This window comes from Microcaecilia unicolor, chromosome 9, assembly GCF_901765095.1.
Source record: "Microcaecilia unicolor chromosome 9, aMicUni1.1, whole genome shotgun sequence".
Lineage (NCBI taxonomy): Eukaryota > Metazoa > Chordata > Amphibia > Gymnophiona > Siphonopidae > Microcaecilia > Microcaecilia unicolor.
Window position 1 is genome coordinate 86,952,635 of NC_044039.1, and position 23,561 is coordinate 86,976,195.

Consider the following 23,561-nt stretch of genomic DNA (forward strand, 5'->3'; position numbering starts at 1 on the left):
GAAATTGGAGCAGTGAAGGGAGAAAGTGAGCCTGCTTCACACCACGCTGCAAAGATACGCCAAACCCTGGCGTAAGCAGTAGAAGTAGAGCGCTTCCTCGCTCTCAGCATAGTGGCGATGACCTTGTCTGAGAAGCCCTTCTTTCTCAGACGCTGCCGCTCAATAGCCAGGCCGTAAGACCAAAGGGGGAGGGATCCTCCATCACCACGGGACCCTGATGTAACAGGCCCTGCTCCACTGGCAGCCGCAGAGGATCGTCGACTGAGAGCCTGATCAAGTCCGCATACCAGGGACGTCTGGGCCAATCCGGACCCCACCAGGATTATCCGGCCCGGATGCTTTGCCACCCGGTCTAGCACCCTGCCCAGCATGGGCCAGGGCGGGAACACAGAGAAGCTCTTGTGTCGGCCACTGTTGGAGAAGAGCATCTACTCCCAGGGATCGAGGGTCCCGTCCTCTGCTGAAAAAGCGCGGCACTTGGCAATTGGCCGATGACGCCATCAGATCTAGGCTCGGCTGGCCCCAGCGCTTCGTGATGTCCAAGAACGCCTGAGCAGATAGCTGCCACTCTCCGGGCTCCAAGGTATGGCGACTGAGAAAGTCCGCCTTGACATTCATGACTCCGGCAATGTGGGCCGCTGACAGCTGTTCCAGGTTCGCTTCCGCCCACTGGCATAGATTCATGGCCTCCTTGGCTAGAGGGGCGCTCTTGGTACCTCCCTGGCGGTTGACATAGGCCACAGCCGTGGCATTGTCCGACAGGACCCGTACTGGCTTCAACGCCAGTACCGGGATGAACTCCAAAAGCGCCAACCGAATGGCTCTGAGTTCCAGGAGGTTGATAGACCACTTTGCCTCTGCAGGAGACCAGAGCCCCTGCGCTGTCCTTCCCAAGCAGTGGGCTCCCCAGCCCGACAAAGAGGCGTCCGTCGTGACGACAATCCACTCCGGGGTCACCAGAGGCATTCCCGCAGACAACTTGTCTGTCTGCATCCACCAGCTCAGCGCCTTGCGCACTGCTGGGTCCAAGGGAAGGCGCACAGCATAATCCTCCGACATCGGAGTCCAGCGCTGCAGCAGAGAGTGTTGTAGTGGTCTCATATGAGCCCTGGCCCAGGGCACTACTTCCATCGTGGCCGTCATAGAGCCCAACAGCTGCACATAGTCCCAAGCCCGAAGAGGAGAGGCTACTAGGAACTGGTCCACCTGAGCCTGAAGTTTGACAATCCGATTGTCTGGCAGGAACACTCTGCCCACTTGGGTGTCGAATCAAACTCCCAGATACTCCAGGGACTGAGTCGGGCGCAGCTGGCTCTTCTCCCAGTTGATGATCCATCCCAGGGAGCTCAAAAGAGCAACTACCCGGTCCACAGCTTTGCTGCACTCTGCATAAGAGGGGGCTCGGATCAACCAGTCGTCCAGATAAGGATGGACTTGTACTCCTTCCTTTCGCAGGAAGGCCGCTATGACCACCATTACTTTGGAAAAGGTCCGCGGAGCAGTAGCCAACCCGAAAGGGAGGGCTCTGAACTGGAAGTGTCGTCCCAGGACTGCAAAACGCAGAGAGCGTTGATGAGGAGGCCAGATGGGAATATGCAGGTACGCTTCCTTGATGTCCAAGGAAGCCAAGAACTCTCCTGCCTTCACTGCCGCTATAACAGAGCGGAGAGTCTCCATGCGAAAGTGCCGAACTTTCAAGGCCCGATTGACCCCTTTGAGGTCGAGGATAGGCCGGACAGAACCGCCTTTCTTTGGTACCACAAAGTAAATGGAGTAACGTCCCTTGCCAATCTGATTTTCTGGCACCGGAACGACCGCACCCAGGCGGATCAGGTTGTCCAAGGTCTGCTGCACTGCCACAGCTTTGACCGGAGACTTGCAGGGAGAGAGTACAAACCCGTCTCTTAAGGGTCGGCAGAACTCTAGCTTGTAGCCGTCTCTGATGACTTCCAGCACCCAAGCGTCTGAAGTTATTGTGGTCCACTCGCCCAGAAACGAGGACAGCCGTCCTCCAATCTGCACTGGGGCGTGGACCAAGGCCCCGTCATTGGGTACGAGACCCTGGGGGAGGACCGGAGGGAGCACCTCCGGGACGGCGGTCTCTGCGAAAGGAATGCTGCTTGGGGGAGAAATTCCTCTTGAAGGAAGAGGGGGCAGAGGAGCCCGACCTGCCCGGGCGGTACCGACGGGCTTCCTGAAACCGTCCTCTGGAGGTACTGGGGCGAGTACTAGCCCGAGCCCTGACCTCTGGTAAGTTCTTGCCCTTAGACGTGCCGAGATCGGTCACGATTTTGTCCAGCTCGACCCCAAAGAGCAGCTTGCCTTTAAAAGGCAATCTAGCCAGGCGGGATTTAGAGGCGTGGTCAGCAGACCAATGCTTCAGCCAAAGCCACCGCCGCGCAGAGATTGTCTGAGCCATGCCTTTAGCTGAGGCCCTCAAGACATCATACAGCAAGTCTGCCAAATAGGCTAAGCCCGATTCCAGGGCCGGCCAATCAGCCCTCAAGGAATGATCCGAGGGGGAAGCCCGCTGCACCATAGTCAGGCACGCCCTGGCCACATAGGAGCCGCAAACTGAGGCCTGCAAACTTAAAGCAGCCGCCTCAAAGGACGACCTTAAGGCCGCCTCCAATCTTCTGTCTTGGGCGTCCTTTGGGGCCGTGCCACCTTCCACCGGCAACGCCGTTTTCTTAGTCACCGCAGTGATTAAAGAATCCACGGTAGGCCACAGATAGGCCTCACGTTCACTTTCAGGCAAAGGATAGAGGCGGGACATAGCCCTAGCCACTTTAAGGCTCGCTTCCGGGACATCCCATTGAGCCGAAATTAAGGTGTGCATGGCATCATGCACGTGGAAGGTTCTAGGCGGGCGCTTCGTCCCCAACATAATGGCAGAGCCAATAGGGGCTGAGGGAGAGACGTCCTCCGGAGAGGAAATCTTCAAAATGCCCATGGCCTGCACTAACAGGTTGGGCAAATTCTCTGAGCTAAAAAGCCGCGCTGCAGAGGGGTCATCCGCTCCAACCGAGCGGGGATCTGTCTCCTCCAAGGAATCCGCAAAGGACCGTTGGGAGAACTCAGATACGCTGCCCTCATCTACATCGGAGGAGACAAAGTCCTCCAAGGCCTGGGAATCAACCCGAGGGCGTTTACCTCCGGGGACCTCAACCTCTTTACCAGACGAGGGAGCAGGGGCAGCGTTTTGCATAAGGAAGGCCTGATGCAGCAGCAAAACAAACTCGGGGGAGAAACCCCCCAGACTGTGCACTTCCGCAGCCTGGGCTACAGCCCTAGACGCACCCTCAACCGGCGCTCGCAAGAGCGGGGGAGAGACATGCTGCGCATCCAAGATGGCGTCCGGCGCGACACTCCGCGAAGGAGCCGCGCGGGAAGAACGGCGCTTAACTTTAGCCGCTTTTGTGCCGTCGCCCAAATTAAGGGCGTTCATGGCATTAATGTCTCCTACCTCAAGGGCGGCCCAAGAAGAAGCCGTCCGAGCCGCGTGGCCGGCCAAGATGGCGGAGGCGAGCAGCGGGGGATGGGCGTTTATGGCGGGAAAAACCGCCACGCCGGAGGAAGGACCGGGACACTCATCGGTCACGAAACTGTCACCCAACAAGGGCGAATCAGACTTTAAAACACCCGCATCCCCTCTAGAAGCGCCCTAGCGATCCGGGGAGCGACTCTTTGCGCCCTCGCCCTCCGACGCCATATGCCACGTGGAGATCAATCGGGGAACCCCCTGCCCGCTATAAAAAGGTAAAAATTACCTGCTTTCCGCTCCGAGCTGTAACGACCTGGTGTCCCAGTGAGTAGCTGCAATAAACGTTTAAATAAACGTCGAAATAAACGCCTTTAAGGACGTTCAAAAAATTTTTTTTTTTTTTTTTTTTAACGGAGCCAGCGGGAGGGGGGAGAAAAGGAGGGACCTGGCGCCACCAGGTTTGCACTTGCTCAAGAAGAGCCCTCAACCCCAGGCACTCAACAAAACCTAAAAATTAGGCTTGGAGGCCTAGCCAGAGCTGCTGCTGTGTGTGACCACCACCTGCTGAGATAGAGAACATACTGAGGAGTTTCCGGCAGCACATGACCACATATAGGGAGGCAAAAGTTTGCTCTCTATCTCCACCTGCTGGTAGATGGACACAACCCACCAGTCTATGGATTGATCAGCATGATGATATGGAAGGGAATAATTAAGGTGAGGATGATAAAATAAGGGTTCTGAACAAGTGAATAAGGGTTAGGAGTTAAAAGCAGCATCAAAAAGGTGGGCTTTTAGCTTAGATTTGAAGACGGCCAGAGATGGAGCTTGACGTACCGGCTCAGGAAGTCTATTCCAGGCATATGGTGCAGCAAGATAAAAGGAACGGAGTCTGGAGTTAGCGGTGGAGGAGAAGGGTGCAGATAAGAGAGATTTACCCAGTGAACGGAGTTCCCGGGGAGGAATGTAGGGAGAGATGAGAGTGGAGAGGTACTGAGCAGCTGCAGAGTGAATGCACTTATAGGTCAATAAGAGGAGTTTGAACTGTATGCGGAAACAGATAGGAAGCCAGTGACGTGACTTGAGGAGAGGGCTAATATGAGCATAACGACACTGGCGGAATATTAGTCGTGCAGCAGAATTTTGAACAGATTGAAGAGGAGAGAGATGGCTAAGTGGGAGACCTGTAAGAAGCAAGTTGCAATAGTCTAAGCGAGAGGTGATAAGAGTGTGGATGAGGGTTCTGGTAGTGTGCTCAGAAAGGAAAGGTGGTGAAATACATGAAGGTGTTAAAGCAGAAAGACATTATAAAACATTATAAGAGTCTGGAAGTTTTAAGACTATACAGTTATACGTGTTAAATTATACAGTTACACATGTTGATCTTTGTGATATATCTTGTCGAAGAGATAGGTTTTCAATAGTTTGCGGAAATAGGTCAATTCATAGACCGTTTTCAGGTTACATGGCAGCACGTTCCAGAGTTGCGTGCTCGTATAGGAAAAGGTAGATGCATGCATTGATTTGTATTTCAGACCCTTGCACTTGGGAGGATGGAGATTAAGGAATGTGCGAGAGGATCTTTTTGCGTTCCTGGGTGGTAGATCTATCAGGTCTGACATATAGGCTGGGGCGTTACCATGGATGATTTTGTGGACTAGGTTGCAAAGTTTGTTGCAAATGTGTTCCCATGGCCTGTTCCACAGCCTTGCGGACCTCTGCAACTATTTCCGATGACCAAGCGGATCCCACTGTAGGCGAGGGAGGGGCACTTCTCTCTGCCATCTTAAATCATCCACCGCAGGACTTTTCCACGTCTTCTGGAGCCACGGGCTGCCATAAACCTAAAGGACGTCCATAAACCACTCCTAAATGGACTTGGGAAAAATCCACAATTCCAGGAATAACAAGTATAGAATGTTTGTACGTTTGGGAAGCTCGCCAGGTGCCCTTGGCCTGGATTGGCCGCTGTCGTGGACAGAATGCTGGGCTCGACGGACCCTTGGTCTTTTCCCAGTGTGGCATTACTTATATAAATAGACACTGCCTCTTCCAGTCCGCCACAAGAGGCCACTGCCTCACTCTGGAAGCAAAATAGCAGGCAGGTACCACTAGAAGGCAGAAGGAGAAAAAAAAAAAATAACCTTGCAGCATTTGCTTCTATTAATGCATTGGTCAGCCAAATATGCAGCCTAGGCAAAGTTCAGTGCTGCTCCCAAAGACTACAGTCCACCCCGTCGATGGACTAGGAGGCACACCCTGTCCAGGCAGAGAGGACAACAGATTGGAAGGCCTTAAATAAAAGGCCTCCAGGATCCAGACCAGCCCCCAGATTGTGTGGGACAGCATGATATCCCCGCCACTCTTCTGCAGCTCCGACTCTTTCCACCAGTTGCCGCCTGTCAGCGTCTCTCCAATTCTGTGCCCCAAAAAGTGCTCCTTGGGCCAGCAGTCTTGTTTGGCTGCACTACACCGCCGAGCTCTCCACCCAGGCTGCCGTTTCACTTCCAATTGGGGGGGGGGGGGGGGGGGTGGCACGAACTCTTGCTTCAAGAGGTCTTTCCCGGCACTGCTAAACTGCACACAATGTGTTCCCGATACCAGCTGGGAAATGGGAACAACAGGACCTGGGTTAAGGCTGTGGGAGAATGCCCTGGCTGCCAAAATCGGGGTCTTGCAGTCGGAGTTTGATGGGAGCTTACCTCGTAGTGGTCATCTTGGCCGACGGCTCCACCGGAAGCTAGTGCACCTTTTTAAACAGGGCCCCTTGTTTGTAAATGTTTTCAAAACTTTCTTGATGGATGGTAGCCCATTTTCTCAAATTTAACACCAAGAAAACATCTTCATTATGGGGGGAGGAGGGGGGGGGGGGGGGAGAGAAATAATCTGTTACCATCATTTAGGTTGAGTTAGAAGGCAACCAAATTCCCCTACAACTGTTCATAGTTTAGGAGTTTTACTAGTTTAACCCTTAAGTAATGAAGCTCAAGTTTCCTGTGTCATGCCTAGGTTTTTATTAAATTGAGTTTTACATGCCAAATTTGTCATTATTTACTTATTTTATTTTTTTAGCACTTGATATACTGCAAGTGATCCCTGAGGTTACTATGCGGTGTCCAATTTTTATTACAGGTACTTTGCACTGTCCCTAATATGCTCATAATCATTATATATTGAACCTGGGGCAATGGAGCGCTAAGTGACTGGCCCGGGGTCACATAGAGCTGCAGAGGGAATTGAACCTGGTTCCCCAAGTCTAACCATTAGGCCAATCCTCTATTATTTCTCTACTAATGACTTAAAGAAATTAGCCCATGCTTTTGTTTTTTTCATATCTTGACTACTGTAATGTAGTACTTACAAAGTAATCATTGACGTCTTCAACTGAATCAAAACACAGGTTATATTAGGCAAGACTAAACTTGATAGGATCACTTCCTTTTTTCATACTACATTGGCTACTTATTACAGAATGTATTGAATGTAAAACATTTTACCTTGTTTTTAAAGTTTTACATGAGGTGAGCCCTCCATACTTCGTGCCTTTGTTACTTTTAAGATCTCAAGCTAGACCTGAACATTCACTTCATGCTAGTTAGATCTATGAATAATCCCTTGTGTATACTTAACATCCCTCAGAAAATTATATTCCGTTGCTGCACAAGTCTCTGGAATTCTATTCCATATGAACTTAGACATGAATGGACTTTCGTTAATTACTAAAACCTTGGGAGTTCTGTAAATATGTAAATTGATTTTAGTTGTTCTTTATTTTACTCATCTTTGGGTGTAAATCATTGTGTCCATTTTATACTGTAAACTATCTTGAGCTTCTTCGATATCTGATAGTATGCAAAAATTGTGAATTAGTATTCTTCAGCAAAACTATCAAGTATTAAACTAAACTGTCCTGGTTTGTGACAGCATTGTTTATGAAATAGTTTGTTTTGCAATCACTTCAAACACTGGACTAACTAACTACATTGAAAGCTTGCTTTATGGAATATGTTTACAAAACTGAGGAGCTAAATTACATCCTAATTTTTGGTGAACATGTTATTGATACATCTTCAAATTTCTCTCAACATGTAGATGTTACGAGATGTATTTGTTATTGTAATGTTGGTTTCTGCTTTTATGTGTTAATATTTTAGCTGTATCCCCCCCTTAAGTATAAATGGGTTATGAATGTTATAATAAATTAATAATAATTCTTTTACTGAGCGTGTGATCTGTGCTGTATGAGAAAGCCAAACAAGACAAAAGGGATGCCACAATTAACTTGCAGAATAAATCTGAACCTAATACTTAATACAAAGTATTTTCTTTCAATTTAAGCCAGCAATGTATTGATTTTAACTCTATTATAGCAGCAGCCTCAAAGAAAGTATACAAATGACAATTTTTACTATGAAAAAATCTTATATGAAAGAACTTCCTTTGTTTTACAAGATGAAAAACAGTTTAAAATATGTATAATTCTCTCTCTACCCTTAATTCATTCCACTTATACATTTACATTTTGGGCTGCCAAGAGTGTGATCTTTTTCACAGCTGACTAGTCACTCCCTACAAAAATGCTCTGCAACAAGACAGTGGATGGTCAGCACGATAAACGCTTATGCATGTATCTTTTGGAGAGGGGGAAATAGTGTTAAAGTACATAAAGGCAATGGCTAGTGTTTGAACAATAATGAAACACATGTGAAACAAACCTGCTGGCATACTAAGAGAATGAAATATATACCTTTGAATTAAGTCTTTGGCTTTCTCCGAGATTGGCACCTCTGGTGGAAAAACCAATGTTTCTTTCCAGTTCATGACTTTCCTATATGTTTCTTGTGGTGTTTCCGAGCAAAAAGGAGGATATCCTGTACAAATGAAAATTAGACCAGTATTCCATGCTCCAATAAAACCTTGTGTGGCAATTTCCATATACTCAGAAACATTTCTAGTAGGTACGCAAAAGTACCTTTTTTGTTTTTAAATGTGGACCAGATATATGTATAACTTTAGCCATTTTATTCTCAAAACATTAAAAAAAAAAAAAAGTATGATTTGGAGTGGGGCAAGGGTAGGCAAAATAGTTAAACATACAGCAGCAAAATTTAGCTAAAGAATAGCAAAGTTACTCACCTATAGCAAGTTCTCTCTGAGAACAGCAGGCCCAGTATTCTCACATGTGGGCAACATAATCAAACGGAGCCTGGTGCAGATGCTGCCTAGTGAACATATCTTCAAGTAAAGTTCTGGTAGTGTCTTACTACACATGCGCAGATACATTCCTGCCTGACACACGAGCGCAGGTACATCAGTCTGATGGTATAGCTGAAGAAGACAACTCCAAGGTGAGGTGGGAGGGTATGTGAGAATTCTGGGCCTGCTGTCCTCAAAGAACACCTGCTACAGCTGAGTAACTTTGCTTTCTCCAAGGACAAGCAGGACTAATGTATTCTCACATGTGGGAATCCCTAGCTACCAGGCTCACCAAAAACATCAAGGTTAGTACAAAAGGGACTCAAAATGTCGAGGCCTCGAAGTCATCTGAAAATAACTAGTTGTGAAGGTGCAGCCTGGAACAGAACAAAAGTGAGCCTTGGGGGGTGGGGGGTGGAGTAGGATTCTAGACACCAAACCAATTCTGCAGGACTGTCTGATCGAATTGGCTGTCACATCAGCTATCTTGTTCAAGGTAATAGTGTGAGGTGAATGTGTGGACTGAGACCATCTCTCACAGCTTTGCAAATCTCCTCAATGGAGACTGATCTCAAACAGGCTACTAATACAGCCATAGCTCTGACATTACGAGCCGTGACATGACCCTCAAGAGTCAGCCTAGCCTGGGCATAAGTGAAGGAGATGCAATCTGCCGGTCAATTGGAAAGAGCACATTTGCCGATGGCCACTCCCATCCTGTTTGGGTCAAAAGAAATAAAAAGCTGGGTGGACTGTCTATGGACTATAGCATGCAACAAACAGAAGGCCAAGGCTTGCTTGTGGTCCAAGGTGTGCAGTGCACTTTCTCCAGGATGAGCATGAGGTTTGGGGAAAAATGTTAGCAGATCAATTGACTGTGTAAGATGGATATCTGATACCACCTTGGGAAGGAACTTAAGAGTGCATGTGAAGAACTATTCTGTTGTGAGTAAATTAGTGTAAGGTGAATCAGCTACTAGGGCCTGAAGCTCACTGTCTCTGTGAGCTGAAGTGAATGCCATCAAAGATCCAACTTTCCAGGTCAGATACTTCAGATGGCAGAAATCCAGCAGCTCAAACGGAGCTTTCATCAGCTGGATGAGAATGACGCTGAGATCCCATGACATAGTAGGAGGTTTGAGTGGGAACTTAACAGCAAACCTCTCCTGAATCAAACTAAAGCAGCCATTCCCAAACCAGTCCTCAGGGCGCCTCTAAGTACCATCAGGTTTTCAGGATATCCACAATGAATATGTATGAGAGAGATGCATGCCGTGCCTCAAATGCAAATGAACCTTATGAATATTAATTGTGGATATCCTGAAAACCAGATGGGACTAAGTGTGCCCCAACACCTGGGCTGGGAATGTCTGAACTAGAGACTGTATGGGAACAGACTTACCCCCTCCACCACACACATTGATGGTACGCACTCATTGCACTGAGGTGTACCCTTAGAGTTGGCTTTCAAACCAGAATCAGAGAGGAGCAGGAGGTATCAAGCAATTTTTATGCAGGGCAACAGAGAGGGGTCTTGTCCTCACACCAGACGGAAAACCTCCTCCATTTAAAAGAATAACATCTCTTAGAGGAATCTTTCCTGGAAGCAAGCAATATTCTGGAGAAACCCTCAGGCAGGTTTAAGGACTGAAATTCTATGCTCTCATCATCCAAGCCATGAGGGCCAGGAACTGGAGATTCGAGTGTAGAACAGACCCTTAATCTGTGTGATGAGGGTCAGAAAATGCTCCAATCTCCATGGTTCTTCAAAGGAGAAGAGATAACCAAATCTGTCTTGGCCAGAATGGAGCAATAAGGATCAACGTTCCTCAATCTTCCTTGAGTTTCAGCAGTTTTCTCTATGACACGTATGGAAGGATACTCATACAGAAGATCCTTCCCCCAATAGAGAAAAAAAGACATCTGACGCTAGTCTGCCGTGTGATCCGAGTATGGAACAAAACTGGGGAACTTTGTTGTGATGAGCAGCAAAAAGATCCATTGAGGGAGTGCTCCACTCTCAGAAGATTTTGCGGGCTATATCCACGTTGAGAGACCACTCGTGAGGTTGCATCACCCTGCTCAGTCTGTCCACCATGATGTTCTCCCTGCCAGCCATGTACATTGCATGCAGAACCATCCTGTGAAGGATGGTCCACTGCGTCATCCTCACTGCTTCCTGACACAAGAGGTAGGATCCCATACTCCCCTACTTGTTTACATAGTACATCACAACCTGGCTGTCAGTTTGAAAGAGAACAATTTTGTTCAGAAGCCAATTTCTGAAAGCCTTTAGAACATTCCAAATGGCCCTTAGCTGCAGGAGGCTGATGTGAAGATCTGTCTCCTATGCAGACCATGCCTCTTGGGTGTGAAGCCCATGTACCTCAGCTCTCCATCTGTTGTTGGATGCATCCGTTGTGAATACCTTTTGAGGAGGTGGAGTTTGAAATAGAAGTCTTATGATCAAATTCAGCAAACCAAAGAGAACTGAGGAAACAAAAAATGAGCACTTTTTAACCTTTTAATATATTAGCAACACTGGCATTGATATTCATGTGGGTTTAACAACTCTTCTTGTTGGTTACCGTTTGTCCACTTACTGTGTGCACTTCACATATTTAACCATTTGGTTCTCACAATACATATTCTTTTCCTGAAAAATTAGTCCCCTTTTTATGTGTTCTGCTTACACTTTCATGTATTTATATTTTCAGTCCACTCCTCGATCACAATATTTTGTTTCTTTATTGTTTTCTTCATACGACACCATTAATACACTGTACCTCTAACCTAGAGTATTAGACTTTTGTTTATCTGTCTGTCGAGTATACCCAATGCGAAAAGGTTAAGTTTCATCCATATGTGCTTGCCTTCATCCATTTTAAGTTTCGGTGTACATTATTTCACTTTGGGGTATTTGTTACAATACTACTTTAGTCATCCATTACCATTTACTATTAAGAGTCTTATAGTCCCATTAACCCCCCCCCCCCCCCACACCTTTGTTTTCAGATTCCTCATATTTCTTACTGCACGTTTTGAACACATTCAAACTGTTGGATGACAGGTACAAATCTGATGGTTTAAACATTGTTTCTTACAACTGTGTTGCCTTTAGTTAATTACATTGTATTTTATTTATTTATTTTTTTATTGAACTTAGATGTCTGTGGCTGCTTTTTTTTTTTTTTTTTTTTTGAAATGACAGTCTGGTCCTAACTAAAAATCACCAATTTGGAAATACAGATGGGTTCCTAAAGAGAATCGCATGCAAATAAGCTGTTTGCTGCTTTTGCGAACAGGGCTCATTTGCATGCGATGGGGAAAGCCAGTTGGCCAGCTGACCATGCGAAGAGCAGCCAATCGCTAAGTGTGGCTGCTCTGCGCATACCACAGATGGCTTTCATACACGCAGACAAGCTACGTGTATGAAAAAAAAATTTTTTTTGGTTTCCCACTCACACTCTCTCTTTGTAGATTAATACTAATGATCCCATCACGTGAGAACTCTGATCAGGTAATGACAAAGTTTGATTCATCATTGCATTGCATCTGTTTTTGCTAAGCCGCTGTTTTCTCTCTATCCCTCCACTGATGGCACAAATGCTGTTTCCTAATGGAAACCTTTTAACTTCAGGTAATCAACAGAGAAGGGGTCCGGATTATTCTGATAGCTGAATGGTGGAGGGAAGAATTTCAGCCCGTCATTCTAGGCAGTACCTACAGTTCCTGACCACCCGTTAAAATTTTGACGGTAAAGGTAGGGGTGCTTCTTGCATTGGGTCGGAAAATGCCTGTGCATCGCGTTGCATGCACATTTGTATAGTAATTAGCTCATTATAATAGCTTTGCATACAACTTTCGTTAGCTGCTACCGTGGCAGGAAAACATCTTGGAGAATCCCTTTGTACATGTCTTGTTTAACTCCTTGCTCGCTAAACTGGCTAGGGGCTAGATGCACTAAAGTTAACGAGCCAGCAACGTGGGTTTTAAACTGGGTCTAGCCAGTTTTTTTTTCTTAAACAATTTTTATTGGTGACTCAAAAACCAGAATACATCATTCAACATTTCAACCTACATGTTATAAATCTTGTGTTAAGCATCACACAAGCATCAACAATTTTCGTTTTATTCCCATTCCCCCCCCTATCCTCCCCCCTCTCTCTAACCCCCTCCCTCCCTCCACCCTCCCCTACTGGTTCCGTTAACAATTCAAGATCCTGCTTCTTGTAACTGGCGTGAGAGTGTCCCAAAATGGTGACCATGTTTTGCAGAATTGGTCTCCCTTCTTTGAAGCCAGGTCTCCCACTCTCTTCTTTTCCAACATGCAACATTGCATCATAGCTCCTCTCCATTGTGGTACTCCAGGCAGTTCTGGTTGTAGCCACAACTGCGTAATTGTTCTTTTACCCATCAAGGTCGCTCTTTTCAGAAATGCTCTCAGTCCCTCTGGTGGTTTGCCACGGATGTTATACACATCAAAGAGTTGGCACGGTGTTGGATGCCATTGTACCTTCCACATTTGGGATACTTGGTGCCCCAGTTTTATCCAGAAGGGAAGTACCACTGCGCAGAACCAAAACATATGGCCTAAAGAGGCACCCGTTTGTCCTCATTTTGGGCAATCATCTGTGGTTCTCAGAGTCGCTTTAAAAGCCCTTTGTGGCGAAATGTAGAGCCGCAAAATAAATTTATATTGCATTTCCTGCCATGCCACGTTCTCTGTCACCTGGTGTACACCCTTCAAGCACAGTTTTATCTGTTCGGGGTTAGGTTTCCACCTCAGCTCTTGGTGCCACTGTTGCGACACATGTGTGTAGTCTAAGGTCCCCTGTAGATCTCTGAGGTGGTGGTGAAAATAGCGAAGTGGCACCTTTAATTGGGCCTCCAAAGCCAGGAGATCGTTCATGGAGTCCAAGATTTGCTGCATAAGGTCTGTTGCAGGTAATGTTCTAACATAATGTCCAAGCTGCATGTATTGAAATAGTCTTTCTGTCCCAACCCAAACTCTTCACACAAATCCCAAAAGGGCTTGATGATCCCTGTCTCAGACACCACATGAAACAAATATTTAATACCATGGTTTTCCCATTTCTTAAACAAAGCAGACCTTCCCCCCTCTGGGAACGCCAAATTACCTTTAATGGGTAGCAGAGGGGTTACTGCTTTATTCCATTTGTATCTCTTACCCAACCATTTCCATGCTGTGCGCAAAGGGTTTAAAATGAACCCATATGGTCCCAATACTGGTAAGTTCCCCTGACGGGGCATGAAGCCAGTAGGCAAATTCCATTGGAGCAATCAGAGAGGTTTCCACTCCAGTACAAGAGAAGAACTCTTTTGATCGGAACCAATCGGATAAGTGCCGCAAACAGCATGCTATCGCTATAAGTTTTAGATCCAGTGATGAGGGTTGGGAAACACTCCAATCTCCGTGGTTCTTCGGAGGACAACTCTAGAAGAAGAGGGAACCAAATCTGACGAAGCCAAAAGGGAGCAATCAGAATCATGGTTCCGCAATCTTGCTTGAGTTTCAGCAAAGTCTTCCCCACCAGAGGTAAGGGAGGATATGCATACAGAAGGCCCTTCCAATGAAGGAGAAAATCATCTGACACACGTCTGTCATGGGCCTGAAGTCTGGAACAGAACTGAGGGACCTTGTGATTGAAAAGATCCACCAAGGGGGTGCCCCACGCTAGGAAGATCTTGCGCACTATGCGCAAGTTGAGCGACCACTCGTGAGGTTGCATGATCATGCTAAACCTGTCGGCCAGACTGTTTACGCCTGCCAGATACGTGGCTTGGAGAAACATGCCATGACAGTGAGCCCAAAGTCACATTTGGACAGCTACCCGACACAGGGGGCGAGATCCGGTGCCCCCCTGCTTGTTGATCTAGTACAAGGCAACCTGATTGTCTGTCTGAATTTGGATAATTTGATTGGACAGCCGATCTCTGAAAGCCTTTAGAGTGTTCCAGACCGCTCGCAACTCCAGGAGATTGAGCTGAAGACCTGTTTCCTGGAGGGACCAGACTCCTTGAGTGTGGAGCCCTTCTACATGAGCGTGCTGGGGATGAGCTTGAGAAGGCTGTCGGATAGGTGGATTGTACCTACGCTTATTGTAAGCTTAGGGACCATTCCTCCTCCCCATGAAAAAACGTCTGCCTGATGAGGTAGATGCTGAAGGCGCCCGGTGGGAGAGGTTGTCGAAGGCGGTTAACCGGTGGTGGAACTGCTCGACCACCTGCTCGACTTTCTCGCCAAAAATATTATCCCCCCCGGCAAGGGACATCCGCAAGCCGCTGCTGGACTCGATTGTCCAGGTCAGAGGCACACAGCCATGAGAATCTGCGCATCACTATACTCTGAGCAGCGGCTCTGGATGCAACATCAGAAGAGTCGTAAGCACCCCTGGACAGGAATTTACGACACGCCTTCAGCTGCCTGACCACCTCCTGAAAAGGCCTGGTGTGCTCCACAGGGAGCTTGTCCACCAAGTCCGCCAGTTGCTTCACATTGTTCCGCATGTGGATGCTCGTGTAGAGCTGGTATGATTGAATCTTGGACACGAGCAAGGAGGACTGATAGGCTTTCCTTCCAAAAGAGTCCAGGGTTGTAGATTCCCGTCCCAGGGGGCGCTGAGGCAGTCTCTAGAACTCCTGGCTCTCTTGAAAACGGAATCCACAACCATAGAGTCGTGAGGTAACTGCGACTTCATCAACTCAGGTTCTCCGTGAATCCGATACTGGGACTCAGCTTTCTTGGGAATGGTGGGATTAGATAGTGGTTTCATCCAGTTCCTTAGCAATGTCTCCTTAAGGACATTATGCAGATGGACAGTGGATGACTCCTTAGGTGGCGAACAATAGTCAAGGACCTTGAGCATCTCAGTCCTGGGTTCATCCACAGTTACCACAGAGAAGGGAATGCCCACAGACATTTCCCAGACAAAGAGAAAGAAAGACTCTCCGGGGGCGAAAGCTTTCTTTCTGGTGAAGGAGTAGGATCAGAGGGAAGACCACAAGACTCCTCAGAAGAAAAATATCTGGGATCCTCCTCTTCCTCCCAAGAGGCATCCTCCTCGGTGTCGGACAAGAGTTCTCTGAGACTCCAGTCCGAAAACGGGCCTGTCTCGATGCCGTGGAACCATGTCCTCAATGGCGATGTCGAGAAGTCAACTCCCATGCTGGTGGCGATGAAGCTCCCTCCAGTGATGTTGACAGGGAGTTGACCTGGGTGGCAGCCGAGGCCGATGCCGCATGCGGCACCAGCGTTGGGGACCTCACCACAGGCCTGGAGCCAACTGCCGTTTCCATCAACGGTACCGAGGGCGCAAGCACCCCCGATGCTGAAACAGATTGACGCAGCAGCCCTTCCAGAAGCCCTGGAAGAATGGCTCGGATGCGCTCGTCCAGAGTCTCTGCCAGGAAAGGCTGTGGGGTCAGTGCAGAAGTTGGCATCAGAATCTGTGGAGGCCTGGGAGGCGGTACCGGGCTGTCCAAAAATCGAAACACCGACACCTCTTGTATGGAGGGTGAGCGCTCTTCCCGGTATCGTTTCTCGGGTGCTGAATCCCTCGACACCCCGTAGCTCCCGGTACCATGCCTCGAAGGAGACCGATGACGATGTTTCTTCGCCTTCGCTCGAAGTATGTCACTGGTACTCCTCGGTACCGACGAGGAGGACGTGGAATCCACACGCCTCCTCGGGGTCAGGTCCGACAGCGGTCGATCCTGGTGGGCATGCACAGCAGGAGCCTTCGAGACAGGTGGAAACCCACTCGACGGCTCACTACTCCCAGCTAGTGGTGATGTCTGGACAGCCATTACCTGCGCTCCCGATGTCGATGCCATCCCCGGTGCCGTTATCGACGATGACGACCATGGTATCAATGTCGACGTCAACGCCGAGGAATCAGTCGGAGCTACGAAAAGACAGTCCCGAAGAGCTCTTCTTGACGTCTGTGTCCGCTTTTTCAAGCTCAGACACAACTTACAAGTGTCTGGGCGATGGTCGGGCCCAAGGCACTGGATGCACCACGTGTGCGGGTCAGTACCCGAGATCAACCACTGGCACCAATCACACTTTTTGAAGCCAATGGGAGGCTTCGATGACATGAGCAGAAAAATCGCGGCAGTGAAGTCAAAAGGCTCGATTGTGCCAACAGAGGGCACAAAAATGAGAACAGCGTAAGCGCAGCCTAAGAAGTCTGCGACAAAAGCGAAAGAAAACTTAAAGGGGGAAAAAAAATAGAATATAAGGGGTTTTTTTTCTTACTGGAAAAAGAAAAAGACAAAAGAGACAACTTAAAACAAAAAGAAAGGGCTAATAAACAGCGAAAAGCCGAAGTCTTTCTCTGGGTCTGAGGGAGAGAGACCGACACGCATTCACTCTCCTCTGCGGAAAATGAAAAACTGAGGCGGGAAGATGGCTGCGCATGCATGGTGCGAATCTCTCACGCTCCAGAAGCTGTCGCAAAGCTTTATGGATTTTTGCTGGGAAAAATGCTCCATTCCTAGGCCGTCGTGGACACCGACCCACATGTGAGAACGAACAGCTTGCTTGTCTTTGGAGAATCAATTTTTCACTTATTGAAAAAGTACAAAGACCAGGGGGCACTCAATGAAATTGCATGGAAATGCTTTTAAAACAAATAGGAGGAAATATTTTTTCACTCAAAAAATAGTTAAGCTCTGGAACTCTATGCTGGAGAATATGGTAACAATGGTTAGCATATATGGCTTAAAAAAAAAAAAGGTTTAGACAAGTTCCTGGTGATAAAGTCCATAGTCTGTTATTGAGAGGGATATGAGGGAAGTCACTGCATGCCCTGGGATTGGTAGCATGGAATGGTGCTACTAATTGGGTTTCTGCCAGGAACGTGACCTGGATTGGCCACTGCTGGAAGCAGGATACTGGGCTAGATGGACCACTGGTCTGACCCAGTATGACTATTCTTATGGTTTGCTGTTGCCCGTACACTGGCGCACAGGCACCTCCACTAAAGGGGGGAAGTGATCCTCCTGGTTCCAACGCTTCTTGAAGACCAGGGCCTCCGATGCTTCTGGCACTGTTTTTCAATGAAGACCAATGCTTCTTAGGATTCCCTCAATGCACAATATCACAGTTCCTCAGTGCTGAAGACGTCGAACCTATATGTGGTCTTCAGTGTCCGATCTGATGCTAACTGGTCCCAGGGCCTGCCATCAGCGCTCGATATTGAGGGAGATGGAAACCTTCTTGATGCCAATGCACGCCCAGTGATAGAGCTAGTCTGGGCAGCCATCGAGACCAATGCTTCTGGTACCAAATTGAATGGACCGGTCTTCAAGGAGCCAAAAAGTTTCTCCTGCTGGTCCCAACACACTTTGTGTTCTCAACTGCATTTTTAAACAGAGTACAAGAATCAGCCTGGTGGTTAGGCCCTAGTTACCCGAACAGTACGGGTCTAGAGATCACCCGATTACATTGGGCGAACCTTTTGATGCCACTGGGGGTTCTTCTTAGACAATGAGAAAATAATAGCAGCCAAATTGAATTCCTCAATTGTTCAGGAAATATGAGAGAAAACAAAGATGCACCCTCCCAGCTCCGCAGGACAGACTGAGGTACCCGCACGTGTGTCAGGTGGGAAGACACCTGTACATGTGCGGTGGGATGCTGCCAGAACTTTCCTAAAGCTATGCGTGCTAGGCAGCATCTGCACCAGGCTCTGTTGGATGCCACCACTCACATGTGAATACATTGGGCCTGCTTGACTTCAGAGAAATAACTTACAAATGTAAATGGTGAAGGCTAATAAGCAGGTATAACTAAACATAAGACATCCATTTAAAATTATACATTCATTCTCATTGGCGAGACACAAACTGTTTTCCACAGCTGAAAATCTGCATAACTTTAAATGGATTTCTTACCTGTTTAAAGTTATGTAACGGCCTTGTGCCTCTGAAAATTGCCTTCTGAGTATAAACTCTTAAAAATTTAACGCTTATTTAAAACAAGGCAACCTACACTGGTCAGCAATAAGATTTTTAAAACAGTTTTAAAATATATATAAATTCAAAGCAAATATTTTCACTGAAAAAGGTAGTGCTTCAGCTGTCACACAACTATAGACACCTTGTACGTGTTTAAAAAAAAAAAAAAGAAGAAGATAACCGTACTATGGACTCCACTCCCAGCTGGCCACCAAATACCCCTCTCCCTCCTTTCCTTACCAGGCCTAAACAAAGAAGAGCTCAAGGAGTGAAAAACATTCAACAGAAAAGCAAAAATAGAGGGCAATGTGTGTAGAAACTGTAATACAAAGGACTAAAAATAGAATGGATATTTTTCCCTAAAGTCAAATTTGTTCAACTGTAGTATGTGATCTCTTAAGACAGAGCTTCACACGATTAGTACTAGACACCAAACAGAAGAATTTTTCAAAAATTTTCTGAAAAGGACAGAAGCCTTTCACTGCTTATACACTTTAGTTTCCATTCTGCCACTGAACCTTGCCTCTTCTCAGTTCCAAATAAAAGCTATGCTTAACCGTTAAGTTCTAGGCAGAGTACAATCAATTGAGAAACCACAATAAAATGGTCCTATTACAGAGAATTGAGGCACTTTTTATAGAGAACTGAAGGAATAGCAATATTAACAAGAGTTAAACAATTTAAACAGTCAATTGACCAGTTATTTTACAGGTAATTATAAAAACACAGATGGTATGAAAGATTACATTGCTGTTCATGTACAGTGAAGGATATATGATTGGTGTCATATACAGCAAAGGGATATAAGGTTGGGTAGTGACAGGTTAGGTAAGTGGAAGTTACCGTGATACAATTGGAGTACGGGTTTAAAGTGCTGGAAGTGGTACACAAGTATTAGGTCTTGTGAAGTTTGGTTAGACCTCCTAAGGGACAGAGGATTTGGCTGCCAAGTATTTTTGGAATAGTGATGTTTTTATTGATCTCCAGAATGTCATGTATTCTGAAATCGGTCTGATTTGGGGAGGAAGAGAGATCCAGAGGTTTGCTCCTTTACCTCCTATTGAATGTTTTCTGGCGCCGTTATTCCCATGGGTTTGGGTAACAATAGTCTGATGTCCTGTATCAACCTAAGCGACCTTCTAGGTCGATAGATGAGCTACTTTTTGGTATGATGGTGTTAGCTCCTGAACCTTTTTGAAAACGGTGGCAAGTATTTTAAAGTCTACTCTTGCCTTAAGGGGAAGCCAGTGCAATTTTAGTAAGAAAGAGGTGGAATGATCAGTCCAATGTCTGTTGCCTATTATTTTTACGGTGACATTTATGACCATCTGCAGTATTTTTGTTTCTTTTTCTGGAAGGCCAAAGTATATTGTGTTGCAGTAATCAAAAGTGTGTGAGATTCAGGAGATGTTTCATATGTCTGAGCAATTTAAGTTTGTAGAAACTTTTTTTGAAAACGTTTATTGTATGTGTATGTACAGAATGGACAATCCAAACCTACTTTCCTTCCAGAAGGCAGCATCTAAATCAGTGGTTCTCAACCCAGTCCTTAGGACACACCTAACCAGTCAGGTTTTCAGGAACCCTTAATGAATATGCATGAGATAGATTTACATTTTTGTAAGGAGTAGCCTAGTGGTCAGTACAGCGGATTTTGATCCTGGGGAACTGGGTACAAATTTCCACTGCAGCTTCTTGTGACTCTGGGCAAGTCACTTAACCCACCATTGCCCCAGGTATAAATACGTATCTGTATATAATATGTAACCACAGAATTTGATTGTAACCACAGAAAGGTGGTTTATCAAGTCCCATCCCCCTTCCCTTACATACAATAAAGGTAGTGATACACACAAATTTATCTAGTCAAGACAATAAAAGATGAAAGGGGGTCCATGCACCTTCCACAGGGACCACAGGGAAAGAGCAAAATACACTCACAGCAAGGTGGAAGTGGGACTGTACCAAGTAACCAAGGCTGACCACAGGTAAAAAGTATTCAAAAGTTTATGTGCCAGTGGTAAATCTGACCCAATAAAAAGGACCCAACACGGGCCATGTTTCAGCTGGAGAGCTTCCTCAGGGGTCAACGTACTCCTGTAGTGATGGAATCACTTTGGAGAAAGCACTATTGCTAGCATGACAAGCCGTTGAAGAGGTCAGCCTTGCCTACTTGGTACAATCCCACTTCCACCTTGCTGTGTTTTTTTGCTCTAGACAATAAAAGGACATAAATGTGTATGTTGAACTCCACATTTAAGCCTTGCAAATCTCCTCACTGTAGGCTATGCTTATATTATTATAGGCTATGCTCATTATAGGCCTTCACATGCCCCTTTAAAATTAGAGCTATTTAGGCATGATGAATGGAGATACAATCTGCTATTTAATATTTGTTTTATTGCTACATTTCCAAGCCTAAAAAGGTTAAAGCAAATTAGAGGTTTTCCTACCAGGTCAAGCCTGCTCCAGAAAGAAAGCAATAGATCTCTTCAAGCAAATGGAGATTTCACGTAGGAAAATACATAGGCATGACAACTGACCAATTACTATGCAGAGTCAAAACAATGACCAATCAAACATCCTTTGTCAACAATGATCAGTCCAGGTCATGTTGAATACTCAACAGATCTCAAATTTTAAAAAACAAAAACATTATTTTTTGTTTATTCTGAGAAAAGGGAGGTATAGACACTTATTAGTGGGGAGCTCATAGGATTTTAATTATTTAAAATACTTTTAAGCATAGGCGCCCCGTATAAGAGGCACTGCAATCTTTCCCGGACCCCACTGCCCCTCCTATCCTGCTTTATCCCATCTCTTTCTCCCCCTTTCATCCACCCACCTTTCAGCACAATATCTCTCCCGCTTGGTCTGCGCTAATAAACATGCATGACAGAAGCGCGGGACCGTGGCTCTCTGGCTGCCGCTACTGCTTCCTGTGCCGACCCGGAAGTTAACCTCAGAGGAGGCAAGAACAGCACAGGAAGCAGTAGCGGCAGGCAGAAAGCCACAGTCACGCGCCTCTGCCATACATGTTTATTAGCGTATACCAAGTAAAGTGCAACAGGAGAGATATTGTGCTGAAAGGTGGGTGGATGAAAGGGGCAGAAAGAGATGGGATGGGATAAGTACAACGGGAGGGATGTTTATTAGCGCGGACCACGTGAGGTGCAATGGAGATACTGGATGGGGGAGATGGGTACAAGAGAGGAAATGCTAGCTAGCGGGGGGGGGGGGGGAGGGAGGAGAGAGAAGAGAGAGACAAATTAAAAGAGGATGCTGGCTAGCGGGCGGGGGAGAGAGAGAAAGACAGGAGAAGAATTGCTGGTTGGCAGGGGGGAGAGACAAAAGAGGAGAGGCTGGATGGTTGTAGGGGAAGGGAGAGAGAGAAGATGCTGGATTGCAGGAGTAGAGAGAGAAGATACTGGATGGAAGGGGAGAGAGGAAAGTTAGTGAAAGACTGGGGAGTAAGGGGAAGAAGAATGGGAGGGCCAGAGTAGGGGAAAGAAATGGAAAGCAGTATGCAGATGCAGTAAAAAAAGAAAAGGGGAGATTAAAGTCTGGATAACATGAATGAAATCAGAATGGACAGACAGAAAAAAATGGAAGAAAGCTGAAAGAACAGATCAGTGCTGGAGTTGGATGTAGTGGAGGAAGTGAAGAAGACAGAAGAGAAAAAAAGGAGACCCTTGGAAAGAGTTAAAAGAAGACAAGAAAGCAGGAACCAGAGACTGGGGCCAGCATATTAAAAAAAAAATTAAGTGACCAGACAACAAAGGTAAAAAAAAAATTTTACTTTTAATTTAGGATGAAATGTGGTGACTGTGTTAGTCCATTTAAAAAGTTAATAAACGTAAACAAAAGTCCATCTGAGCCAGCTTCTCTCTGCCTGCTTGATCCAGTCTGACGGTTCCAGCTTGTTCCAGTCCGCTGATCCGGCTTCCTCCCTGCTTGATCCGGTCATCTCCGGCCTGCTTGCTCCAATCCAGCTGCCCTAGCGTGTTCCAGTCCAGCTGCCCTAGCGTGTTCCAGTCCGCCTGATCCCAGCTTGTTCCGGTCCGCCGATCCAGCTTCCCCTGCCTGCTACAGTGTTCCAGTCCGCCTGCTCCAGATTCTCCCTGCTTGTTCCAGCCCATCTGCTCCAGCCTACTTGCTCCAGTACACCTGCTCCAGCCTGCCTACTCCAGTACATCTGCTCCAGCCAGGCTGCTCCAGTACATCTGCTCCAGCGTGTTCCAATCCACCTGAACCTGCTTCTCCCTGCTTGTTCCAGTACACCTGCTCCAGCCTGGCTACTCCAGTACACCTGCTCCAGCCGGCCTGCTCCAGTACATCTGCTCCAGCGTGTTCCAATCCACCTGAACCTGCTTCTCCCTGTTTGTTTCAGTCCATCTGCTCCAGCCTGCTTGCTCCAGCTTCGCCCTGCTCGTTCCTATTCACCTGCACGAGCTTGTTCCAGCCCATCTGCTAGCTTGTCAGCCATTGACTTACTTGCCTGCCTGCTAGCTTGCCAACTCGTTAGCCATTGACTTACCTGCTCTCCAGTTTCTCCCTGCTCGTTCCTGTCCTTCTGCATCAGTATGCTCCAGCCCGCCTACTAGCTTGTCAGCCATTGACTTACCTGCCTGCCTCTAACTTGTCTGCCCTTGTCTTACCTGCTCTCCAGCATCTCCCTGCTCGTTACTGTCCATCGGCTCCAGCATGCCTCAACCCGCCTGCTAGCTTGTCACCCATTGATTTACTCGCCTACCTGCTAACTTGTCAGCCATTGACTTACCTGCCCCCCAGCCTCTTCCGGCTCGTCCCTATCCATCCGCACCAGCTTGCTCCAGCCCGCCTGCAAGCTTGGCAGCCACTGCCTCACTTGCCTGCCTGCTAACTTGTCAGCTATTGA

General features: G+C 47.0%; 1 protein-coding gene across 4 annotated transcripts in view; it reads right to left on the bottom strand.

Moving 5' to 3' along the window:
• STK38L (serine/threonine kinase 38 like) overlaps window positions 1-23,561 on the bottom strand; it is a 228,088-nt gene that overhangs the window by 18,652 nt on the left and 185,875 nt on the right. For all 4 annotated transcript variants that reach the window (XM_030214536.1, XM_030214537.1, XM_030214538.1 and 1 more), the window contains exon 11: window positions 8,232-8,355. In XM_030214536.1, coding sequence (XP_030070396.1) covers window positions 8,232-8,355 — 124 coding nt within the window. The remainder of the gene's footprint in view (window positions 1-8,231; window positions 8,356-23,561) is intronic.